Source organism: Raphanus sativus, unplaced genomic scaffold, assembly GCF_000801105.2.
Source record: "Raphanus sativus cultivar WK10039 unplaced genomic scaffold, ASM80110v3 Scaffold1874, whole genome shotgun sequence".
NCBI lineage: Eukaryota > Viridiplantae > Streptophyta > Magnoliopsida > Brassicales > Brassicaceae > Raphanus > Raphanus sativus.
In genome coordinates, this window is record NW_026617183.1 from 1 (window position 1) to 18758 (window position 18758).

An 18758-nucleotide genomic window follows, 5' to 3' on the forward strand; every position below is an offset into this window, starting at 1 on the left:
AAAATCTATTACATTAATACGTATCTGCAAAATCAGCATTTATATATATATATTTTTTTGTAACGTAGCATCTTATTAAAGCCACAAATTAACGGGTCAATTTCTACATACCGTAGTATTCGAAGTAAGACAAATCTCGAATACATATTTTGTTTCCTTTTTTGAATCTCGTTGATTAACGCTGATTCTTTTAGTTAGCATTTTTGAAATTGAGGTTTTAAAAGTAACGTAATAAATTATTATTTTTATAAATACTGTCCATATCTAAATCATAATCCAAACACAAACATTATGAGTTTTTTTTTTTTTTTTAGTTGAAACGTCCCCAACCATGTCCAACTCCAACGCTGACGAGCCACCGGAAAAACGCACTACACATCCTCCTCCTCCGCCGCCGCAGCTGTCGCTTTCTTCATTGCCTGACGATATCGTTTTGAGTTGCTTGGCCCGCGTCCCAAGAAGCCATCACCTAAACATCTCTTGGGTCTCCAAAAACCTAACATCCCTTGTTCGCTCGCCTGAGCTCAACCGCTTACGATCCACCCTCCTCCCCAAGAACTCCCTCCATGTATGTTTTGAAGAAGTAGACGACGACCACGACCATTCATCCTTCCACTGGTTTAATCTCAACGAAACACCAACGAGGGAGTATTGTTTAGTTCCGAACCCAACTCCCTTCCCTCCTCATCCTCATAAGTACGGTTCTTCAACCGTTGCACTAGGGTCAAAGATCTTCTTCGTTGGTGGTTCTACAGAACACTCCTCGGATCTATGGATCCTTGATACACAAACTAGGAGCATGACTCAAGGACCAAGCATGACCGTGCCTCGAAGCGAGCGCAAAGGAGCTGCGGGAGTGATCGACGGGAAGATATACGTGATCGGAGGCGGACCCTTCTCCTTCACCGGCGATATTATGTACAATATTATTCACGACGAGTTCCAAGTCGAAGTTTTCGATCCAAACTCGGAGACTTGGGAGCTCGCGGGGGTTGAGAAGTTGCTTAATGTTCCACGGTGTAGCGCCTCGGTGGAAGGGAAGGTTTTTGTGGTGGAGCCGGAGAGGACAAGTGTGTACGATCCGAGAGAAGGTGAAGGAGAACGGATGGTTCATATGGTAAGCCATAGACTCTCGGAAGGTGACGGAAGCAAGGATGAGTTCAGTGATATGCCGGGAAGCGTGTGTGTGGTGGAGGATGTTCTCTTTGCTTTCTTTTACGGGACTGGGTTGATGTGGTTTGATACGAAACTCAGTGTGTGGAGAAGATTGGTGGGTCGTGATGGGAAGGAACTACCCTTTAACTTAAATGTGGCTGACGTGGCGGAATACGAGGGAAGGCTTGTGGTTTTTTATACAAAGATTAATCTGGTTCATTATAACCCGGTTAACACGAGTGTTCAGTGCATATTTGTCTCACTGGACAGAGCTGGAGGAAAGATTTGTGGGACGGTCGATTGGTCTGGTATTTTGGCGACAGTCCCAGTTTCGTTTCGTTTTATTCATTGTTTACCTGTTTCCGAGTGATTGATCACATAGTATCTGTTCTTTAAAGCAAATTTGTTTTTTGTAAAACTCATGAATGGTTGGTTACTGAAGAAAATGAAAGGTGGTAACTTTTTTTTATTCGTGGTATTGTTTGCATCGTTTATTCAAGTTGATATTAAACTGAGTTTTACATCGTTGACACACATTGAGGAAGATAATGATACTAGTCTAGCTTGAGTTTCACATCATTGATGACAACATTCCTACGAAATTACAAGTCGCCACTCTCGTAGTAGTTTAAAATTGTCAATGCTGTTTGCTTGTCCCAGATGAGAGGAACCATCTCCTGAGCGTACGTAGCTGTAACAGTGGGTTCACAGGACGGATCCTCGATCAGAATTAGGCTGATTCTTTTGGTATTTTGTGCAACCGTGTAAAGAAACCACCTCCATGGCGGCCTTTTCTGTACTGTCTGTTCTCTTTTCATATCTTTTAAACTTAATTTATATATATTTTCACAGTTTAACATGAAATCATTTAAAATTATTATAAATGAATAAATTCTTTACTTTTAATTTGAATCATATAATTTTAGACATATTTGTAAATTTATTATATCTTCATATATATATATATATATATACACGCTTCCGACACGTTTCCGCTTCCTAATCTTTTAAAAATCTTGCTTATACGCTTCTATACGATTCCGTTTCCGTGTACCCGCTTCCGTTTCCATGTAACATAGGTTTTGACTTGAATATTTGGATAGAGAATCAATAGATATTTCAAATATTTTTGGTATTTTGAGTATTGTTTAACGATTTTAGTTATTTAATTTTGACTATTTGTATGTTTTCAAGTACTTTAGGTAATTTTAAAATATCTTATATTTTTTAAATATTTTTATATATTAAATCTAAAATAATTAATATATTTAAGTATATAAATCTATTTCACATACATTCGGTTACCTTAAATGTTTTAGTTCAAGTCATGTTCATTTCCCGTTCTCTAGATATTAAAATTTTGAATTCGTTTGAGTATTTAATCAATTTTGGTTCGGATTCGGTATTACATTTCAACGTTTCAGATCGGATTCGCTATTTGGTTGATGCGCTTTGAGACTTCTTTTCCAATGTCTCATTTCCGTTTAGCGTTTACGACAACGCCAGCATTACAACCTCCCATCTGCAACGAGTAAAATCTGACATGATTACGGAATAGTGGCTAAATTTGACAAATCAGAGTCCTGAAATCACCACATAAACAAAGTCTATGTACAACTGCATTCACACTAGAGCTATATCCTCGGCTGCATCAACCAAGATCTTATTTTATATTTCATCACCAGTTTCTGCACAAGATACTACTAGGTGAACAATAGTTTTGTTCATCAATGTTGAACATTAGATTATTTATCATGATATCATAATAAAATATAGAGTATAAGCAGATAGTTGGGTTTTAAACTTGATTTTCAATAGTGTTTTTTTGTAATGAACAGTTGTATCTTATCAATCATCAAGGTAGGATATATATCATACTCCTCCACCCCAATAAAATTTTTAGTAGAACTTGGTTTAAAATAGCGCTCGCTATTCTCGCCATGGTGCTTGGCTACGTCTTGCGATGTCTTCATCGCCTCAAGACCCCAGGGCTAGGTGAGGTACACAAAGCGATCGCTATTGAGCGCTTTATTATTTGTTATAAGACGCCTCTAGTGACGCTCCATTGATTCTTCTCAAATCAAGATGGTTTTGTACATATCTAGGTTATTAAACTAACTTCAGTTTAGTATGTAAGTTTTGCCGTCTAATATAATCTACGACAAACTCTAAAACAGTCTACTATATTATAGTAATACACAACCCCTAAGTTCTTCACCAGCTCTTTCTTTCTCTATTGTTCTTAACTCTGTGCACCCTTTAGCTCTTCTTCCCTTCTACTCGTTAGTTCTCTGTTCTCATTTATTATATTTTCTTAGCAAACAAAACTGAGAATCAGAATTTTAGAGTTTAGGTTTTCTAGCAATATTAATGATTACAGTTCTTTTTAATTGGTATTTTGGCTTTAAGCTTTTATGCTGTCACGGAATTGATGTTTTGGTTTTCTCTTTACTGTCTTTATTAACAGCTTAACGTAACTTAGAATTAGAAACAGAACATTACTGTTTTGCATGTGTTTAACACATGTCGATGCCATTGCGCTTGACGAGTGTCGAGCACCTCATCGCATTTGTTCGCCACACGCTCTTTAAAGCCCAGAGTAGAACACTGAATTTCTAATTTCAAAACATCATTAGATAAATGATAAGTCTCATGAAAATATATTCACTGGACCATTAAACATGTTAAGATAGAATGAGAGTTATGTGTCCTTAACAATAGAAATCAGGATTATACAAAAAAAAACTCCCCCTAAAAAATTACAAGGTTGCAAGAACCTATAATGAAATGAGCAACTCCTCTACCGCTTGATGCACAAGGAAGATAGCTGGTCCTTTCATGCAATAATAGTCCTAATTTTCTCTAAATAAACCGCGCTGCAACTAAAATAAGCCGTTATGGCTTTGATTTTTCCTCCAACACAGTTTTCTTCTATCTGAAATCACAACATAATGAAACTGTGAAAGAAACAAATGTTTTGCAATAAATTAGCTCTAGTAGTGTCACGTTCTTCTAGACAATGCTTTACCTCAAGATTTAGAGGAGGCGAGGAGAGCCAAGCGAGTTCTTCCAATTGTGCTAAATCAACATTCCGCGGTAGAAACATTATGATGTTAGGCGTGATGGATTGAGCAATCTGAAACAACGAGTACCTAGACAAGACATTATAACCGTATATATTGAGCACAAACTCACATGAACAGTTACAAAAGTAGATGAATGGTGTTATACCCGTCTTTTGGTTGGAGCATGTCCAGTGTGTAACTCTCTACTTTGTTATACATTGGTCCTCCCCATGGTGGCGAAAGAAACAATACATCTCCCTAGAAGATATATATATATATATTAGGACAGGTCAAAAGAATCTTTAGCAGTTGCAGAGAAAGAAAGAAAGATTACTTTGAGAGATGGAGCTAAGTGAATGAAATCACCAACGACGTAATCTACACGGTCACCAACTCCATAAACCATTGCGTTGTTAATAGCCATTTCGACCTTCGCAGGATCAATGTCAATAGCAATCACAGAAGCACATCTATTCACAACAAAAAGGAGACAACTTTGGTTTAGAACATGTCATACAAGCAGCATTAAAAAATCAAAAGGAGGAGCTTTACACTTTAGCGAACTGGATGGTGTTACCGCCAACGCCTGAGAAGCAATCGATCACCACTTTGCCACGGCATCTCTCTGCTTGTTTGACTGCGATTGCCTCGGGGGTTACGGAGTACCATCCTTCTTCGTCCATCTCGATTCCTTGGTCGTATTTTGAGAAGAGGTCGTAGCGTTGGAACCAGTACTTGGTGAGGTTAGGACTCGTTCCATGTTCTTTCTCCGCCGGTGAGTTTATCGCTGAGTAAAGCAAACAAAGCCGCGGTTTGGTTAATTAGGGTTTCAAATAGTGGTAGAAAGTTTACGGATTGAGCAGCGGACTGATTGTTACCTTTCTCCAAGCGTGATCGTTTTCGTTTCCTAGCCATCGATCGAGTGTTGATCTGACTCGTGTTATTGCCGGTAAATAAGTGAGAAAACCGTCCGACAGTCTGAGAACAGAGAACTGGGTTTGATTGTCGGAACTCGGAAGATTTCAGGGGGGGTTTTGGTATTTGGGATTGAGAATTGGCTTAAACCTTGGTTCTCCACTTGTATGGAGAAAACCGGAAGGAGTCAAGGGAATAGTTGAATAAATAAAGATTGGGGAATCGCTCGACGAACCGAGTTTACTAGACCGGTTATTTTGATTTTCTAAACCACGCCTTTGCCGAAATTGGACCGGAATTTTGGAGCATATTCGTACGATTGGGTAAGGGGTCAGTCAATGAAGTAGACTGAATGGGCCGTTGCAAAAAAAAAAAAAAAAATTGAAGTAGACTAAATGGTTTCTTTTGCTAAAATACTGAATCGTCTTTCCCCTAAAGGCTAAAGCATCATGAAAGTCGTTGTTGTGGATCCTAGAAGATGATTTTCTGTGTGTTTTTTTTCATTGTATGATAAGTGGTGTTTTTCATGAACATAAAATTCTAAATTTTCATCCTTTTTCTGATTTCTTGTGAGGTGTAATTAATTAGTATAATGATATTATAAGCTGGTTGTTTGCATACTCTTTGGCATGGTCGTAGCAACCCGTAACAGCAAGATGCAGCTCACGTGATAGTGACACAACACAGCATGAGATAATACATACTGTAATACTAATCATAAAAAGTCAAATACATTCATATTTCCATGCTTGATTCATTCCTACGGCTGAGTTAGTTAATAAAAGTATAGAATAAAATCAAATAAATTTTGCGTCTTTCAGCAAGAACATTTCTTCAGTATGTGGTTCCTTGCTGACTTTTTTTTGTTTTTTGAGAAAGGTTCCTTGCTGACTTTTCTGAGTAATTAATTATGTAAGCTTTACATTCACCACACAATGTCCCCCCCCGTACTTAAGCCTCATTCTCACTAATATCATAAATCAATTTCTCGATAGTTCAACGTTATTCCATTGTAAATAAGTAAGCAAAACGATATGTGCATTCAGTTACAAAAAAATTAACGATATGTGCATTTCAGAAATATAGATAGTTAAATCATTTCTTTTGAATTTATCTAGATACATAAATCATCATGATGTTCCGGTATATTCCCTTCTACCAGCCCATATTTTATTGTTTGTAGCTTGATTTCCTAAGATAAATCTGGACTCTTAATTTGAATTGTTCTGCCATGGTTAGTTCTGGTTTAACCATATGTGCGTACATGTTGTAAAGTGGGAGGGTAGTAAAGTGAAGAATATGAGCAAAAAAGTCAAAACAAAAAAAATAAAAATATAGCAAAGGAGGCTAAAAGATCACATAAACGATGCCAAAGAAAAAAAAGTTCACATAAATTAACTTAGTTATTGTCACGTTCTTTAACATTTTAAGTAGTGCTTTCTTCCTTCCATAATTTTCCAAGCATTAAGTTGCACAAAACCATAGAGAAAGGGTTCTCTTCAAATCTCGAAGGTCATTCAAATTCTGTGTTGTTGTTTTTACTGCTTGTCCTCGTTAAGATTGCTCTTAAACCGTCTTGTTGGTTTCTGTCTTTTGACTTTTCAGGTCTCTGTGACGCGAGGAGAAAGGTTTTTAGAGACATGGCGTCTTGGACATCATCTGAGTTCCTCTATGTAGAGATAAAACCACCAGGTATCCATTTCCTAGAACGTTTCAAGCGTTCGGGCAAACTCTCTTTCAAGCAATACCAAGGGATGGTCTTCGTCTTGACCTTCATCGCCTATATCGCCTTCCACGCATCCCGAAAGCCCAACAGCATCGTCAAAGGAACGCTCTCCAAACCATCAACCGGACACTTCAAGGCCACGGAACAAGGCGGGTGGGCTCCTTTCGACGGTCCAGACGGAACAGCTCTTCTCGGACAAATCGACTTGGCTTTCCTCTCCGTTTACGCCGTTGGCATGTTCGTCGCTGGTCACCTGGGTGACCGTTTGGACCTCAGGACGTTTCTAACGATCGGTATGATCGGGACGGGAGTGTTCACCGCTCTCTTCGGCGTCGCTTTTTGGGCCAATATCCATAGCTTTTACTATTTCCTAGCCATCCAGACGTTGGCTGGATGGTTCCAGTCCATCGGATGGCCATGCGTGGTTGCGGTTTTGGGGAACTGGTTTGATAAAAAGAGGAGAGGGGTTATCATGGGTGTTTGGAGTGCTCACACATCGATAGGGAACATCGTTGGGTCTTTAATCGCGACCGGACTTTTGAAGTTCGGTTGGGGATGGTCTTTCGTCGGTCCAGCCTTGCTCATCACGTTTCTCGGCGTTGTGGTTTACCTCTTCTTGCCTGTGAACCCTCCTGCTGTTGAAGCTGAGAGGGATGGAACCGAAGTTGATTCCACGATGAGGCTTGGTGACACCATTACCGAAAGCTTCTTGATTAGCTCCAGGATGAGTACCGGATTCGATAGAAGAGCCGTAGGGTTCTTAGCCGCTTGGAAGATCCCTGGCGTTGCACCTTTCGCCTTCTGTCTCTTCTTCACCAAACTTGTGTCTTACACTTTCCTCTATTGGCTTCCTTTCTACGTAAGCCAGACCGAAATAGGAGGAGAGCATTTGTCTCAAGAGACGTCTGGAAACTTGTCCACGCTCTTCGATGTTGGAGGCGTGGTTGGAGGAATCTTGGCCGGATACTTCTCTGATCAACTCGACGGGAGAGCAATCACAGCTGGAGGGTTCATCTACTTAACAATCCCAGCTCTGTTCCTGTACAGAACCTACGGTCATATCTCAATGGCGATCAACATCATCCTCATGTTCACGGCTGGAGTGTTCGTTAATGGACCTTACGCTCTAATTACAACCGCGGTTGCAGCTGATCTCGGTACTCATAAATCGCTTAAGGGAAATGCGAGGGCTTTGGCTACAGTCACTGCTATTATAGATGGAACAGGATCAGTTGGTGCAGCCATTGGACCTGTTCTCACCGGTTACATCGCAGCTATTAGTTGGGATGCTGTGTTTTACATGTTGATGACCGCAGCTTTGATCTCCGGATTGTTGCTTACTCAGCTTATTATATCAGAAGTGAAAACTTTGTTGTATGGATCATCTGAAGATGATGAAGTTGTTGCTGCTTCTGAACCAAGACCTCCCATTGATGTCCTCATATAATACTATCAATTTGATTCTGTGTGTGTGTGTGTTCTTTTTTGTTTAATCTGACTTGCATTGTAACATCTTTTTTTTTGTTTAAGTTTGAATGGAAACAATCAAACTCCTCTTGGTTATATAAGGTTCTGATTTATTTCCGAAACAAGTAACGGAACCTAAAGAGGGTAACTTCCTATATAGACGTTATCTTTCTTATGGATTCATATCTCTGGAAATGATCAAAATCTTCAAAACCAAACATAAGAGCAAATTGCAATACATAATGCATGCAAAGAAGACTATTTAACTTCTTCAGCATTTGCTGGAGCTGGTAATCTTGATCCTAATGTAACGGTGGTTTTGTGAGGGGTATGTTCCTAATAATCTTATAACACTAGATTGTTTAGCTTCGCAAAGTCTGCCTACCACTAGATCACCATTTTATGATTTAAGAATTTAAGTTATCTAATAATTCTATGACACCTAAAACTTATAAATTATTAAATAAAGAAATATCATAGGTGCGAAAATCCATAACTTTTAATTTGATTTGATATTCATTTCTATCTGGTCTTAGTATCCTACGAATCAAAATAAATATTAATATTTAATATCCACAAATCACAAATATTAAAATTATAAGTAGAATATCTTATATATATATATATATACACGTGGGTATGTAAAGAATTATAGATATAAATTATATATTCTTTAGTATCTCTAAAGGAGGAAGGTGTATCCAATCTAGAACTTGAAATGATTTGATTTTAAATATATTGCTAGATAATTTTACATTAATTGTGATTTTTTATATATTTTTTTGTTGTTAAACCACTCTAAAATCTCATCTAAATTATGAGATTTTTTATTTATTCTACCAGAACACTAAATATTTTTTAAAATTAAAATTTAAACATATTCAATAGTAACTATTGGATTTCAAAATAATTTATCAAATATCATATACACTAGCTTTTAAGTGAACTTAAAAATTTATGTACGAGTAATAGTAAATTTGTCATTGTAATACAGATGATCTCAAATCCTCAAGTGGATACATCCCTTGCAAGGCTGCAAGTTTTGTGAAAATATCATTCACAAAATTAATTACAGAGCTTTTGTTTTGATTTTATATCATTTTGTAATATTATTATTTTACAATATTTTCTTTACTTATTGAATTTTTTTATTTTATTTACTGGTTTAAAATATAAATTTGTCAAATATTCCTCTCTTCAATCCCTCAACCAATCTCTTTGTTTCTAGATGAGAGGTCTTAAAAGATTGACATAACAGACTTAATCAGATTCTATCATCTGTGGTACTATCCTGAAGCAAGCAGAGAGAGAGATCTATGGCCAGGTAAAAAATTGTTTATACACATATGCATCTTCCTCGAGTAAAACCAATATAGAAATGTCTCCTTTTTCTGTTTTCTTGTGAATGGATTGAACATTTTACTCTCTTCATTTTGATAACTCAGGCATTCCAATCCAATTCTTAGAGCCGGACATAACAGTCTCAACGATTTACAATTCAAACATCACAAGGCATTCACTTCAAATTTACTCTAGTTTTCCCAGTGGGGACTCTAAAGAATGATCATCAATTAGCCATAGACCAAAGTCACGGAAGCGTTTCATCTTATTGTTGTAACCGATAATGTAGTTGTTGTGGACTATGACATGTTTCCCCTTTGTCTCTTCAACCCATGTCTTGTTCTTGAAATACAATCCTCCTGTTGGAAACGCTGCTTGCGGTAGCAAGTATAGATCTAGCTGCAGAAGAGAAGATCACAAAAGAGTTTAGGATAAATTCAAACAAATGAATTAGTACAGAACCGTAATCGAACGTTCATAAGTAGATAATAGGCGTAACATAATTAAGCAGATGAAGGTTGACTCTTTTGAGATTATAAGCTTTAAACCCCACAAATACCTGATGAGCAGTTTTGTTGAGTGCCCAGTTGAAAGCAGGCTGATCATTTCCTTCATACACTTTAGATCCAGCATGAAGTTCATCAATCCATTTCTTCATGAGAAGCTTTGCTCCAGTCTTGGGACGCAAGAAAATCATGCAGCTACATATATAAGTCACTCCGTTTCGATCCGGAGGTGGTAAACAATGGGAATGATTCAAAGGCTTAATCTGGCACCAAAAATAACTGGAGAATTATGATTTAATAAATGAAGAAAAAACTCTAAAAGGTCATGGAGATGTGTGAATAGAAATGCACATACTCTAGTCCTGTCATCTGTGAAGTATGCTTCGTGGCTTCCTTGTAAATACTGAAACGGATCTTGCAACCAGACCATATCAACATCGTTGTACATCACATTATAGCCTAGCTCCAAAAGTCGCAAGAGATGTTGCGGCCTCCGAGATGTAAAATTGAAGAAACCCTATATTTGGATGTTATAAAATTAGTTGCAAGATAAGTTTTTTTCATATCATATTCTGAATCAACATGGGATACAAAATCATTCAAACTCAGAAAAAAAATGTTAAAACTATAAATACCTTGGAACCGAACTTATGTGCGGTCTGAGAATTGAGAGCTGGGGGAACGAGAACGGCATGGCCAGGCCACTTCTTGTTAATCTTGTAAAGTGTAGCGTAATCCTCAGCGATCACGAGGACTTTGTCTTGATGCTTCTGTCTAGAAACGCTAATTAACCAGTTGTTGAGGAAAGGCAAGAAGGGATAGCTAACGGTGCATACTATCACTGTTCCGTCCTTAGCGACGAACTTAGCTGCTTGAGCGAGAGAATAGTTGCGCCAGTTGGGGGAAAAAGAAGAAAAAGTTCTGTTTGGAAACAGGAACAAGGGAGATCTTACCCAAGGTAAGAATACACCGAGGATGACAAGGAGAGCGACAAGGAGAAGGAGACCGTTGCGGCTCATGAGAGAGATATGACGACCCTTTGAGGTTGAAGAATAAGAAAGAGGAGAGGAATAGAAAAGCTGATGCGCCATTGTTGTAGCAGGAGAGGGAGGCAGAAGACAAGGTTTACATGATCTGATAGAATATGAACGTCTATATATATATATATATATATATATATATATATATATATATATATATATATATATCTATACCATATTTTTTTTTTACTAAAGTAGAGAAAATAATAACATAATACATATGTTAAGGAACTACCATATTATTTGTTTACTAAATGGAGAAAATAATAGCATAATATCTATATATGTTAAGGAACTACCATGTATTGCTTTTTGCTAAAATGGAGACAAATAATAACATAATACATATGTAGAGGAACTTTCAACCACTTTATCCAAAGTGGTTGTCTACTGATAGGCGGATTTTGAGATTGCTAAAACAACCCGAATTCGAAAGCATTCCACTACACTTCAGTTTGTGGTTATATGGATATGAATCTATTTTACGGTCTAGTTGAATATCCGGAGTGAGAATCTATCCATTTAACAAAAAAAAATGTTAAGGAACTTTGTATATCATATGCCTTTTCACTGAAGTACAAAAAAATAGTAACATAATAAATTTGTTACAGAACAATCGTAATAATTTTTTTACTGAAGTGCAGAAAAATAATAACATAATACAATGTTAAGGAACCACTATATGCACTTTTACAATACCTTGTTTTTGCTTAACAACATAATACATGATTCCCCTTTTTTCATTAACAAGCTTGATCAAGTTAGCACTGCATTAATCATTTTCAAATGGAGATGAAAACACAATAAAGAAACATTAGATTGTCAAGAGACATTGACTAGCTAACATGTAGAGAGAAAAGCACTACTTTGTACTAATTTTAAAAGTCGATATGTATTGCTTTTAATCATTAAGTAATATGTTACTTCTGAAACGTTCTATGCATAGTAAGTAGTATACTGCTAAAAACGTTTCTCCAGTCAAGACTTTCAGGCTGCGAATGGTTACGGCTGGACTGGTGCAATTCTTTAGTTGGGCGGGTTTTGATCTCCATTCAAAAATATTATATAAACAATAGGCTGTGGTTATTGAATGATTAAAAAAAAAAATTATATCATTGTTGAGAATCATGCATGTTTTAGATTAGCAGCATTCTGTTTTTTTAAGGTCTTCAAGATTGGCAGCATTCATTAGATTGAAATCAAAGAAAAAAATTGAGACTCTCCCATGTAACCTGGGAAGTAACCACGAAAGTGAAATGACATTTTCCAATTTTTAGTTACGCAAAAAAAAAAAACACGAAAGTGATAAATATTTTAATGTTGTGGTTTTTTGTAACACTTTAAAATGTGATTCAATGTATTTTTTCATCTTCTGATTTTCTCTTAGAGATTGAAGTAATCAAGTATGATTACTTTTATGAACTAATCAAGTACTTATAATTACTAATTAGATCTTGATCCGTGCGACCGCACGAGTAGGAATGTCTAACAGGTCGTCCCGTCCCGTCCCGTCCCGGACCGCAGCGGGCTCGTCGACTTGCGGTTCATTGCGGTCCAGTCCCGCGCGGGCTGCGGTACTCCAATGCCTCGGCCCAATCCCGTCCCGCCTAAAGTCCTGGTATTAACGGGCCGGCCCGCGGGATAACATCAATCTGCATCCAATGGCGACATATCCTGTTAATTTGGAAAAAAATGGTATTAGTTCAGCTTGATGATTATATACGGATATCATATGTCGTGTCCACTTTAGAAACATACTAATTTGTTATGTCCTGTTATACATGATCAAGAGTGAAAAGTTTAAGACATAGTTATTTTTTCTGAATCAAAACATAACTCATAATTTCATAAAAAACCAAATGCTATTGTTTTCTGAGTTTATAAAATTAAAACCAAACACCAATTCAAAGGTGCTAGTACTAAAACAATGTCATTAAAAAAACAGCAACTGAAAACACCAAATGAAAAGAAACAGCAAGTCAAATAAACAACAATTCAAATCACACTTTTGCAACTTCCACTTCATCACCAACAGCTGATTCAACTGATGGGGGTTTATCTTCTTCACCAAATACTTCTTCTTCTGCAAGTATTAATATTGAAGTTAGTAAAAGCCATTTTGATTCATAAAAAAAAATATATGATTGATAATCTAGATTAATTACCATTTTGATATGATTCATATCCCCTGATCCAATTCCTAGTGCATATCAGAGCCTGCACATTTTTTGGGAGTAGACGGCTCCTGTATTTGTTGAGGACTCTTGATCCAATATTGAAAGAAGACTCGGAAGCAACTGTTGTGATTGGAATACTTAATAGATCACAAGCCATACCAGCCAAATCACCATAGCGATGAGCATTATCTTTCCAGAAGTCAAGAATATTCAAGCTCTTAAAACTGGAAACTTCCAATGGTGGTTCATCAAGATATGCTTCTAGAGGTGTCTTCCACTCCCAACACCACTGACTTTGCGAAATGCAAAAAAATCTTTTAAAAGTTTTTAGAAAAATATCTAAGACCTACAGTTCTGAAAAATAATAAACATACTAGTTACTTGTAAAAGGAACACTCACAGTGTAGTTCTCAAACATTTCAGTGGACACTGGCTCACATGTTTTGGGTGGAACCGTCTCACGTGGCTCCGTAGAAGGGGAGTTTGCCTTCGATTTTTTGTCATAAGACTCAAAGAGAATGCTTAGCCTCTCACGCAAGTTCTTCACCTTAACATCTTTTGTTCTCATGTCAAGCTTCCCTAAACAATGGTCAACAATTGATAGCTTAAATCGCGGATCAAAGACTGCTGCCATTGCAAAAAGACCACTGACATCATCCCAATATTTGTCAAACTTCTCCTTCATTGGTGCCACCATGAATCTGACAACCTCATCATCGCTTTCCTCATTATTCCGGAGCCAATTATGGATCATCCAGACTTGATAGAAATACAAATTAGATGTCGGGTAATTAGTGCCAGACATCATCTTTGTGATCACAGCAAACGGCCCCAGAAAATTGCAGATATTACTTGCTCTTGTCCATTCTTCAGCTGTGGGCGCCATTGTAAAACCTCGCTTGTCAAATGACTCAAACTTCTCAAATGTCTTACGGTAATTTACTGCAATTTGCAGCATATAGTAAGTGGAGTTCCATCTGGTCAAGACATCCAATATCAGCCCCCGAGTTTCTTTTACATTCGCAGCAACCACAGCTTTTCCGAACAACACCTCCCGCGATGTAGATGATAACACATACTTCACACTCTCTCTTACTTTGTGCAAAGCGCCTTTAATAACCTTTAACCCATCTTGCACTATAAGGTTAAGTATGTGAGCTGCACATCTTACATGGAAAAATTCTCCTCCACACACCAAGTCATCAGTCAACATTAGCTGGGACTTCACAATATCTTGCATCGAGTCATTACTTGTAGCATTATCCAATGTGACTGAGAAGATTTTTTTTTCAATTCCCCACTCTTTCATCGACTCAAGAAGCTGCATAGCAACATTCATACCAGTGTGTGGTGGCGCTAGAGCACAAAACGTGATGATCTTGCTGTTCAACTTCCAGTTCCGATCAATTTAATGTGCAGTCACACACATGTACCCTTCACGTTTTATTGACGTCCACAAGTCAGATGTCAATGATACTCGGCCAGGAAGTGTAGCTAAGTCTCTCCTCAATGCGTCTCTCTCGCTTTCATATAGTCGATATACATCTGATCTAGCCGTGTTTCGACAAATGGTCTGCACATCAGGATTCAAATACGTCCAAGTTTCTCGCACTTTCTCATACTCTACGTACGAGTATGGTAGATCATGCTGGACTATCGTCTTAGCTACCATCTGCCGAAAGACGGTATGATCATACTTGCCAGAGTGTAACTTCCCCTCGAAATTGATCTTCTGCTGATTTCTATTTTTCCTTTGATACACCTTACATCTAAAACGATGCCTTCTCAGCCCACTGGTTCCATGCGAGTGGGAATGCCAAGCATACTCATTCCTGCAATGCTTGCATTGAGCTTTCATCGTCCATTCGGTTTGTGGACCACCGTGAAATCAGGCCACACATCTGATCTTTGCCTATTGTCCATTTCGATTTCTTCTTCATTCAACTCCTCTTCTTCATCCAACTCCTCTTCCTCCAATGAGTCATCAAAGTCTGGTATCTCCTCGACCTTCTTCTTCTTTTGCGGATTGGTAGCCTTGGCCTTGCCCTTTTGCGATTGAGTCAATGGCTTTCTTCTCCCTCCCCGAATCACTGATTTCACAGGTACAGGCTTCTTCTTTCTACACGCCTGTGAGGACGAGCCTATGCCACCATCTATTGTGGACTGCAACATGGGTTTCCCCGTGGCTGTTCCAAATCTGCTCTTTCTGCGAGGCATGTTTGTTTGGGGTGGTGGAGTGATTTCAACATCAGAATCATCAGTCTCATCGTCAAGGCTCATCACCTTTCTTTTGCTTGCTTGCGTCTTTGCACCAATAGCATCAGAAGTTACACCACCTTCTCCCCTTGGATCAGAGCTCCCTTCAAGCGCAGCAAGAGCATCTAGAGTAGCTTGACTCGCGAAGTCCAATGTTGATGGTGGAGTGTAGTTAGTATCCATCGTGAACTGCTCTTCTGAATCGCTCCTTGATCCCATGGTCTCTGTCTCTGCTTGCGTCTTTGCGTTAGGTTTTTTTTTTGAGGTGAAGTCGTGTGAACGTGGGACTATTAGCCTATTAGGGTTTTTAATATTTTGGAAATTTTTAAATTAATTAACATATAATTAAAACTTAGCCTATTAGGGTTTTTAAAATTTTGATAATATTTTATTTAAACTTGCTTGAGGACAAGCACCAAAACCAATCACTTTCTATTACGATATACATCAAGTGACAAACAAATGCAGTGATCACAACAAACCTATGCAAGCCAGCTAAACAAGAATGTGTTCTATCTATGTTCGATCCGATAACCTAAGCAAATCCAGCTAAACAAGATTGTTTTTATCACAGAAGTATCACACGTACACGTTTAAGAGACAAAGAGCTTACTAACCTGAGGTCCTTAAAGCGGCTATACTGGAGCAGCTGCTGTATGTACTGGTCTCCTCCTTCCTTGTTCACCATCACTCATCATCTCCTTGCTCACCATAACTCCATAAGTCTCCTTCCTTGTTCACCATCACTCATCATCTCAACACATACAAAATAAAAACACAAATCAGAGAGTGAATCAAGGATAGTTTAAATGAAACTAAGAATTATAGACAACTTACACAGCCTTCACGGTCATTACGAGCTTCCTCCTTCTTCACCTACAAAAAGAAAAGACATATCAGAGACAAAAACAAATGACCTCAAATAAGGATCAACCTATTATATAATTCAAGAATCTTAATGTTTCAGAGTGGTAACACCTTACAATCTTTGCAGCTCGGTGATCTTTGCAGCTCGGTGTTGAAATCTTCTTCACTAAACAAGAAGGCAGGTGGTGGCGACGGTCCAAGCTGGTGTACGACCAAAACATACATCAAGTGAACACCTTCTCTATCGTTTTGAGCCTACAGCAGCTTTTACCGTCTCCACCATCCGCCTACTTGTTTACAATCATATATTCTTTTCACCTGCAAAAACAAAACACTAATCAGATACTGAACATAACCAGAGACATCACAGAGACTAATGCAAAACAAGAACAAAAACATAAACAAAACACATTAGGACACTGGTTTTACTAACCTAATAGACACCATCCGCGTACTCGGTCACCACCTGAAAAGTGCAAACAAGTAAAACTGTTAGACTACAAAAAAAAAAAAAAGATCTCAACGCCAAGAACAAGAAACTTACCAGTTTCAACGCCAAGAAAAAAAAATATGTCCTCTGTCCTAATCTCTGGAACCGGTCTACATAGCTTTCTGGTTCAGTATCTACAAATCACAAACAAATATAACATGTCATATAAGCTTTTACTTTAGCCACAGATAAAAACGATTTTACATAGCATCAGATTAAACGAGTAACTACATAGAAAAAACGATCTTTCATTACCTGTGACATGCATGGGGTCACCGTCGCAGAAGAAACCTTCGCCGGAGATGGATCTTGGTTTATGGTGGAAGCGGAGTTCTTTGACAGATACTTCACAAACTTCTAGTTACGGCTCCAAGAAGCTTCACCGGAGGAGATTAAAGGCGAATGGAAGACTATAAGAAGCTTCACCGGAGGAAACCATGGCCGGAGCTCTCTTTCTTGTGGCGCCGAGTCGCGTTCGTCTCTCTCTCTCTCTTTTGTTTTTTCAGGTGGCGGAGCTGCTGAGGAAATGAGAGAAGAAGACTGCGGTCTCTTTAGGTTAACCCGCGGATTCTATAGGCCCGGCCCGCTCAAAGCCCATCCCGCACAGTCCCAAAACCGCCAAGCCCGCAACATCGCGGGTCATCAATTTTTCGGCCCAAACCCGCCCCGCCCCAGCTTCTTTTGGGCCCGGCCCGCGGTCCAAGCCCACCTTTGACATTCCTACGCACGAGTATTAATTTTCAGTTTTAGCATTTATTTATTTACACTAAATAGTATATTTGTAATATTTGATCGTTTTATATTGACTAAGCTAAGGGTGAATATTTGGGATCCACTCGAATTCGGTTAAAATCTATTCGGGTTTGAAATTTTAGAGTTTAAAGATTTTATCTCTATTCTGGTATTTATAAACTTTGGTTCCGGTTTGATTCGGATCTTTGCGGGTTTGATAATCCGTTTAAATTATTTTTAAATTTTCAAAATTTATATATCTTTAAATATCCTTAAATCTAAGAAAAATATAACATGTAAATTTGAGTAATGTAAGCTAAAATACCTAAATTAAAAATTAAAGTAGGTTTAACTTGAATATTTGGATGAAGAATAAATATATAGTCTAAGTATTTTTGGTGTTTTGATTATTGTTTATCTACTTTAGATGTTTACTTTTGACTTTTTTTATATTTCAAATATTTTAAACAACTTAAAATAACTTATATTTTGGATATTAGCTCGAAAAATAGCTAACATATTGAAGTATATAAATATGATTTAAAGACATTCGAATATCCGAAATATTTGTTCGGATAAGGTTTGGTTATGGTTCTTTAGATACCAAAATGGTAAATCTGTTTGGATATTATCTAGTTTCGGTTCAAATTTGGTAATACTTTTTTTGTTCAGATTTGTTTAATGAAGAATTGATATTATAATTTCCATAAATTGTTTGTCCAATAAAAATGTTTTTTTTTCGAATTTGACACTGCTTTAATTGAGAAGTTAATGAAGTGTATTTAATTCAAATTTAATTTTAGAAAAACATTAATGTAAGTGGAAAAGACAAAGCATTAAAATAGGAAATATTATTTAATTGTGTATTTAATTCAAATTTAGTTTTGGAAAACACATTAATCAAAGTGGAAAAGATAAAACATTAAAATAGAAAGTATTAATTAATGTCAGTGGCATGGAAGTGTAAATAACACTGAAAATTAAGGGATATTTTATATGGGTACTTCTCTTTTAATAATAT

General features: G+C 37.5%; 4 protein-coding genes across 4 annotated transcripts; 2 read left to right on the forward strand and 2 right to left on the reverse strand.

The window, feature by feature from the left end:
- The first annotated feature begins 301 nt into the window (after positions 1 to 301).
- LOC108821695 (F-box/kelch-repeat protein At2g22050-like) lies at positions 302 to 1663 on the forward strand. Its single transcript, XM_018594685.2, has one exon. It carries the CDS (start codon positions 332 to 334, stop codon positions 1523 to 1525), a length of 1194 nt encoding a protein of 397 aa, XP_018450187.1. The 5' UTR covers positions 302 to 331; the 3' UTR covers positions 1526 to 1663.
- Positions 1664 to 3799: 2136 nt separating this feature from the next.
- On the reverse strand, positions 3800 to 5417 carry LOC108822944 (uncharacterized). Its single transcript, XM_018596155.2, has 6 exons — positions 5099 to 5417; positions 4773 to 5007; positions 4555 to 4690; positions 4387 to 4478; positions 4184 to 4307; positions 3800 to 4090 (listed from the first exon to the last, which is right to left on the reverse strand). Exons 1-6 carry the CDS (start codon positions 5133 to 5135, stop codon positions 3992 to 3994), a joined length of 723 nt encoding a protein of 240 aa, XP_018451657.1. The 5' UTR covers positions 5136 to 5417; the 3' UTR covers positions 3800 to 3991.
- Positions 5418 to 6578: 1161 nt separating this feature from the next.
- Positions 6579 to 8416, forward strand: LOC108822939 (putative glycerol-3-phosphate transporter 3). The gene is made up of 2 exons (XM_056999512.1): positions 6579 to 6647; positions 6741 to 8416. The coding sequence occupies exon 2, from the start codon at positions 6776 to 6778 to the stop codon at positions 8306 to 8308; it is 1533 nt and encodes a 510-aa protein (XP_056855492.1). The 5' UTR covers positions 6579 to 6647; positions 6741 to 6775; the 3' UTR covers positions 8309 to 8416.
- Positions 8417 to 9658: 1242 nt separating this feature from the next.
- LOC108822941 (UDP-D-xylose:L-fucose alpha-1,3-D-xylosyltransferase MGP4-like) lies at positions 9659 to 11276 on the reverse strand. The gene is made up of 4 exons (XM_056999513.1): positions 10811 to 11276; positions 10531 to 10692; positions 10229 to 10438; positions 9659 to 10068 (listed from the first exon to the last, which is right to left on the reverse strand). The coding sequence occupies exons 1-4, from the start codon at positions 11264 to 11266 to the stop codon at positions 9856 to 9858; spliced, it is 1041 nt and encodes a 346-aa protein (XP_056855493.1). The 5' UTR covers positions 11267 to 11276; the 3' UTR covers positions 9659 to 9855.
- Positions 11277 to 18758: the final 7482 nt, after the last annotated feature.

Bases quoted from the DNA above. Each gene is read 5' to 3' on its own strand.
- LOC108822944 (XM_018596155.2), bottom strand. From the start codon at position 5,135: ATGGCTAGGAAACGAAAACGATCACGCTTGGAGAAAG. The intron at 4,479-4,554 runs GTAATCTTTCTT...TATATCTTCTAG, and splicing joins ACTTAGCTCCATCTCTCAAA to GGAGATGTATTGTTTCTTTC. The intron at 4,308-4,386 runs GTATAACACCAT...TGTCTTGTCTAG, and splicing joins ATGCTCCAACCAAAAGACGG to GTACTCGTTGTTTCAGATTG.
- LOC108821695 (XM_018594685.2), top strand. From the start codon at position 332: ATGTCCAACTCCAACGCTGACGAGCCACCGGAAAAACGCACTACACAT.
- LOC108822939 (XM_056999512.1), top strand. From the start codon at position 6,776: ATGGCGTCTTGGACATCATCTGAGTTCCTCTATGTAGAGATAAAACCA.
- LOC108822941 (XM_056999513.1), bottom strand. From the start codon at position 11,266: ATGGCGCATCAGCTTTTCTATTCCTCTCCTCTTTCTTATTCTTCAACC. The intron at 10,439-10,530 runs GTATGTGCATTT...TTTTGGTGCCAG, and splicing joins TCACAGATGACAGGACTAGA to ATTAAGCCTTTGAATCATTC. The intron at 10,069-10,228 runs GTATTTGTGGGG...TCTCTTCTGCAG, and splicing joins TCAACAAAACTGCTCATCAG to CTAGATCTATACTTGCTACC.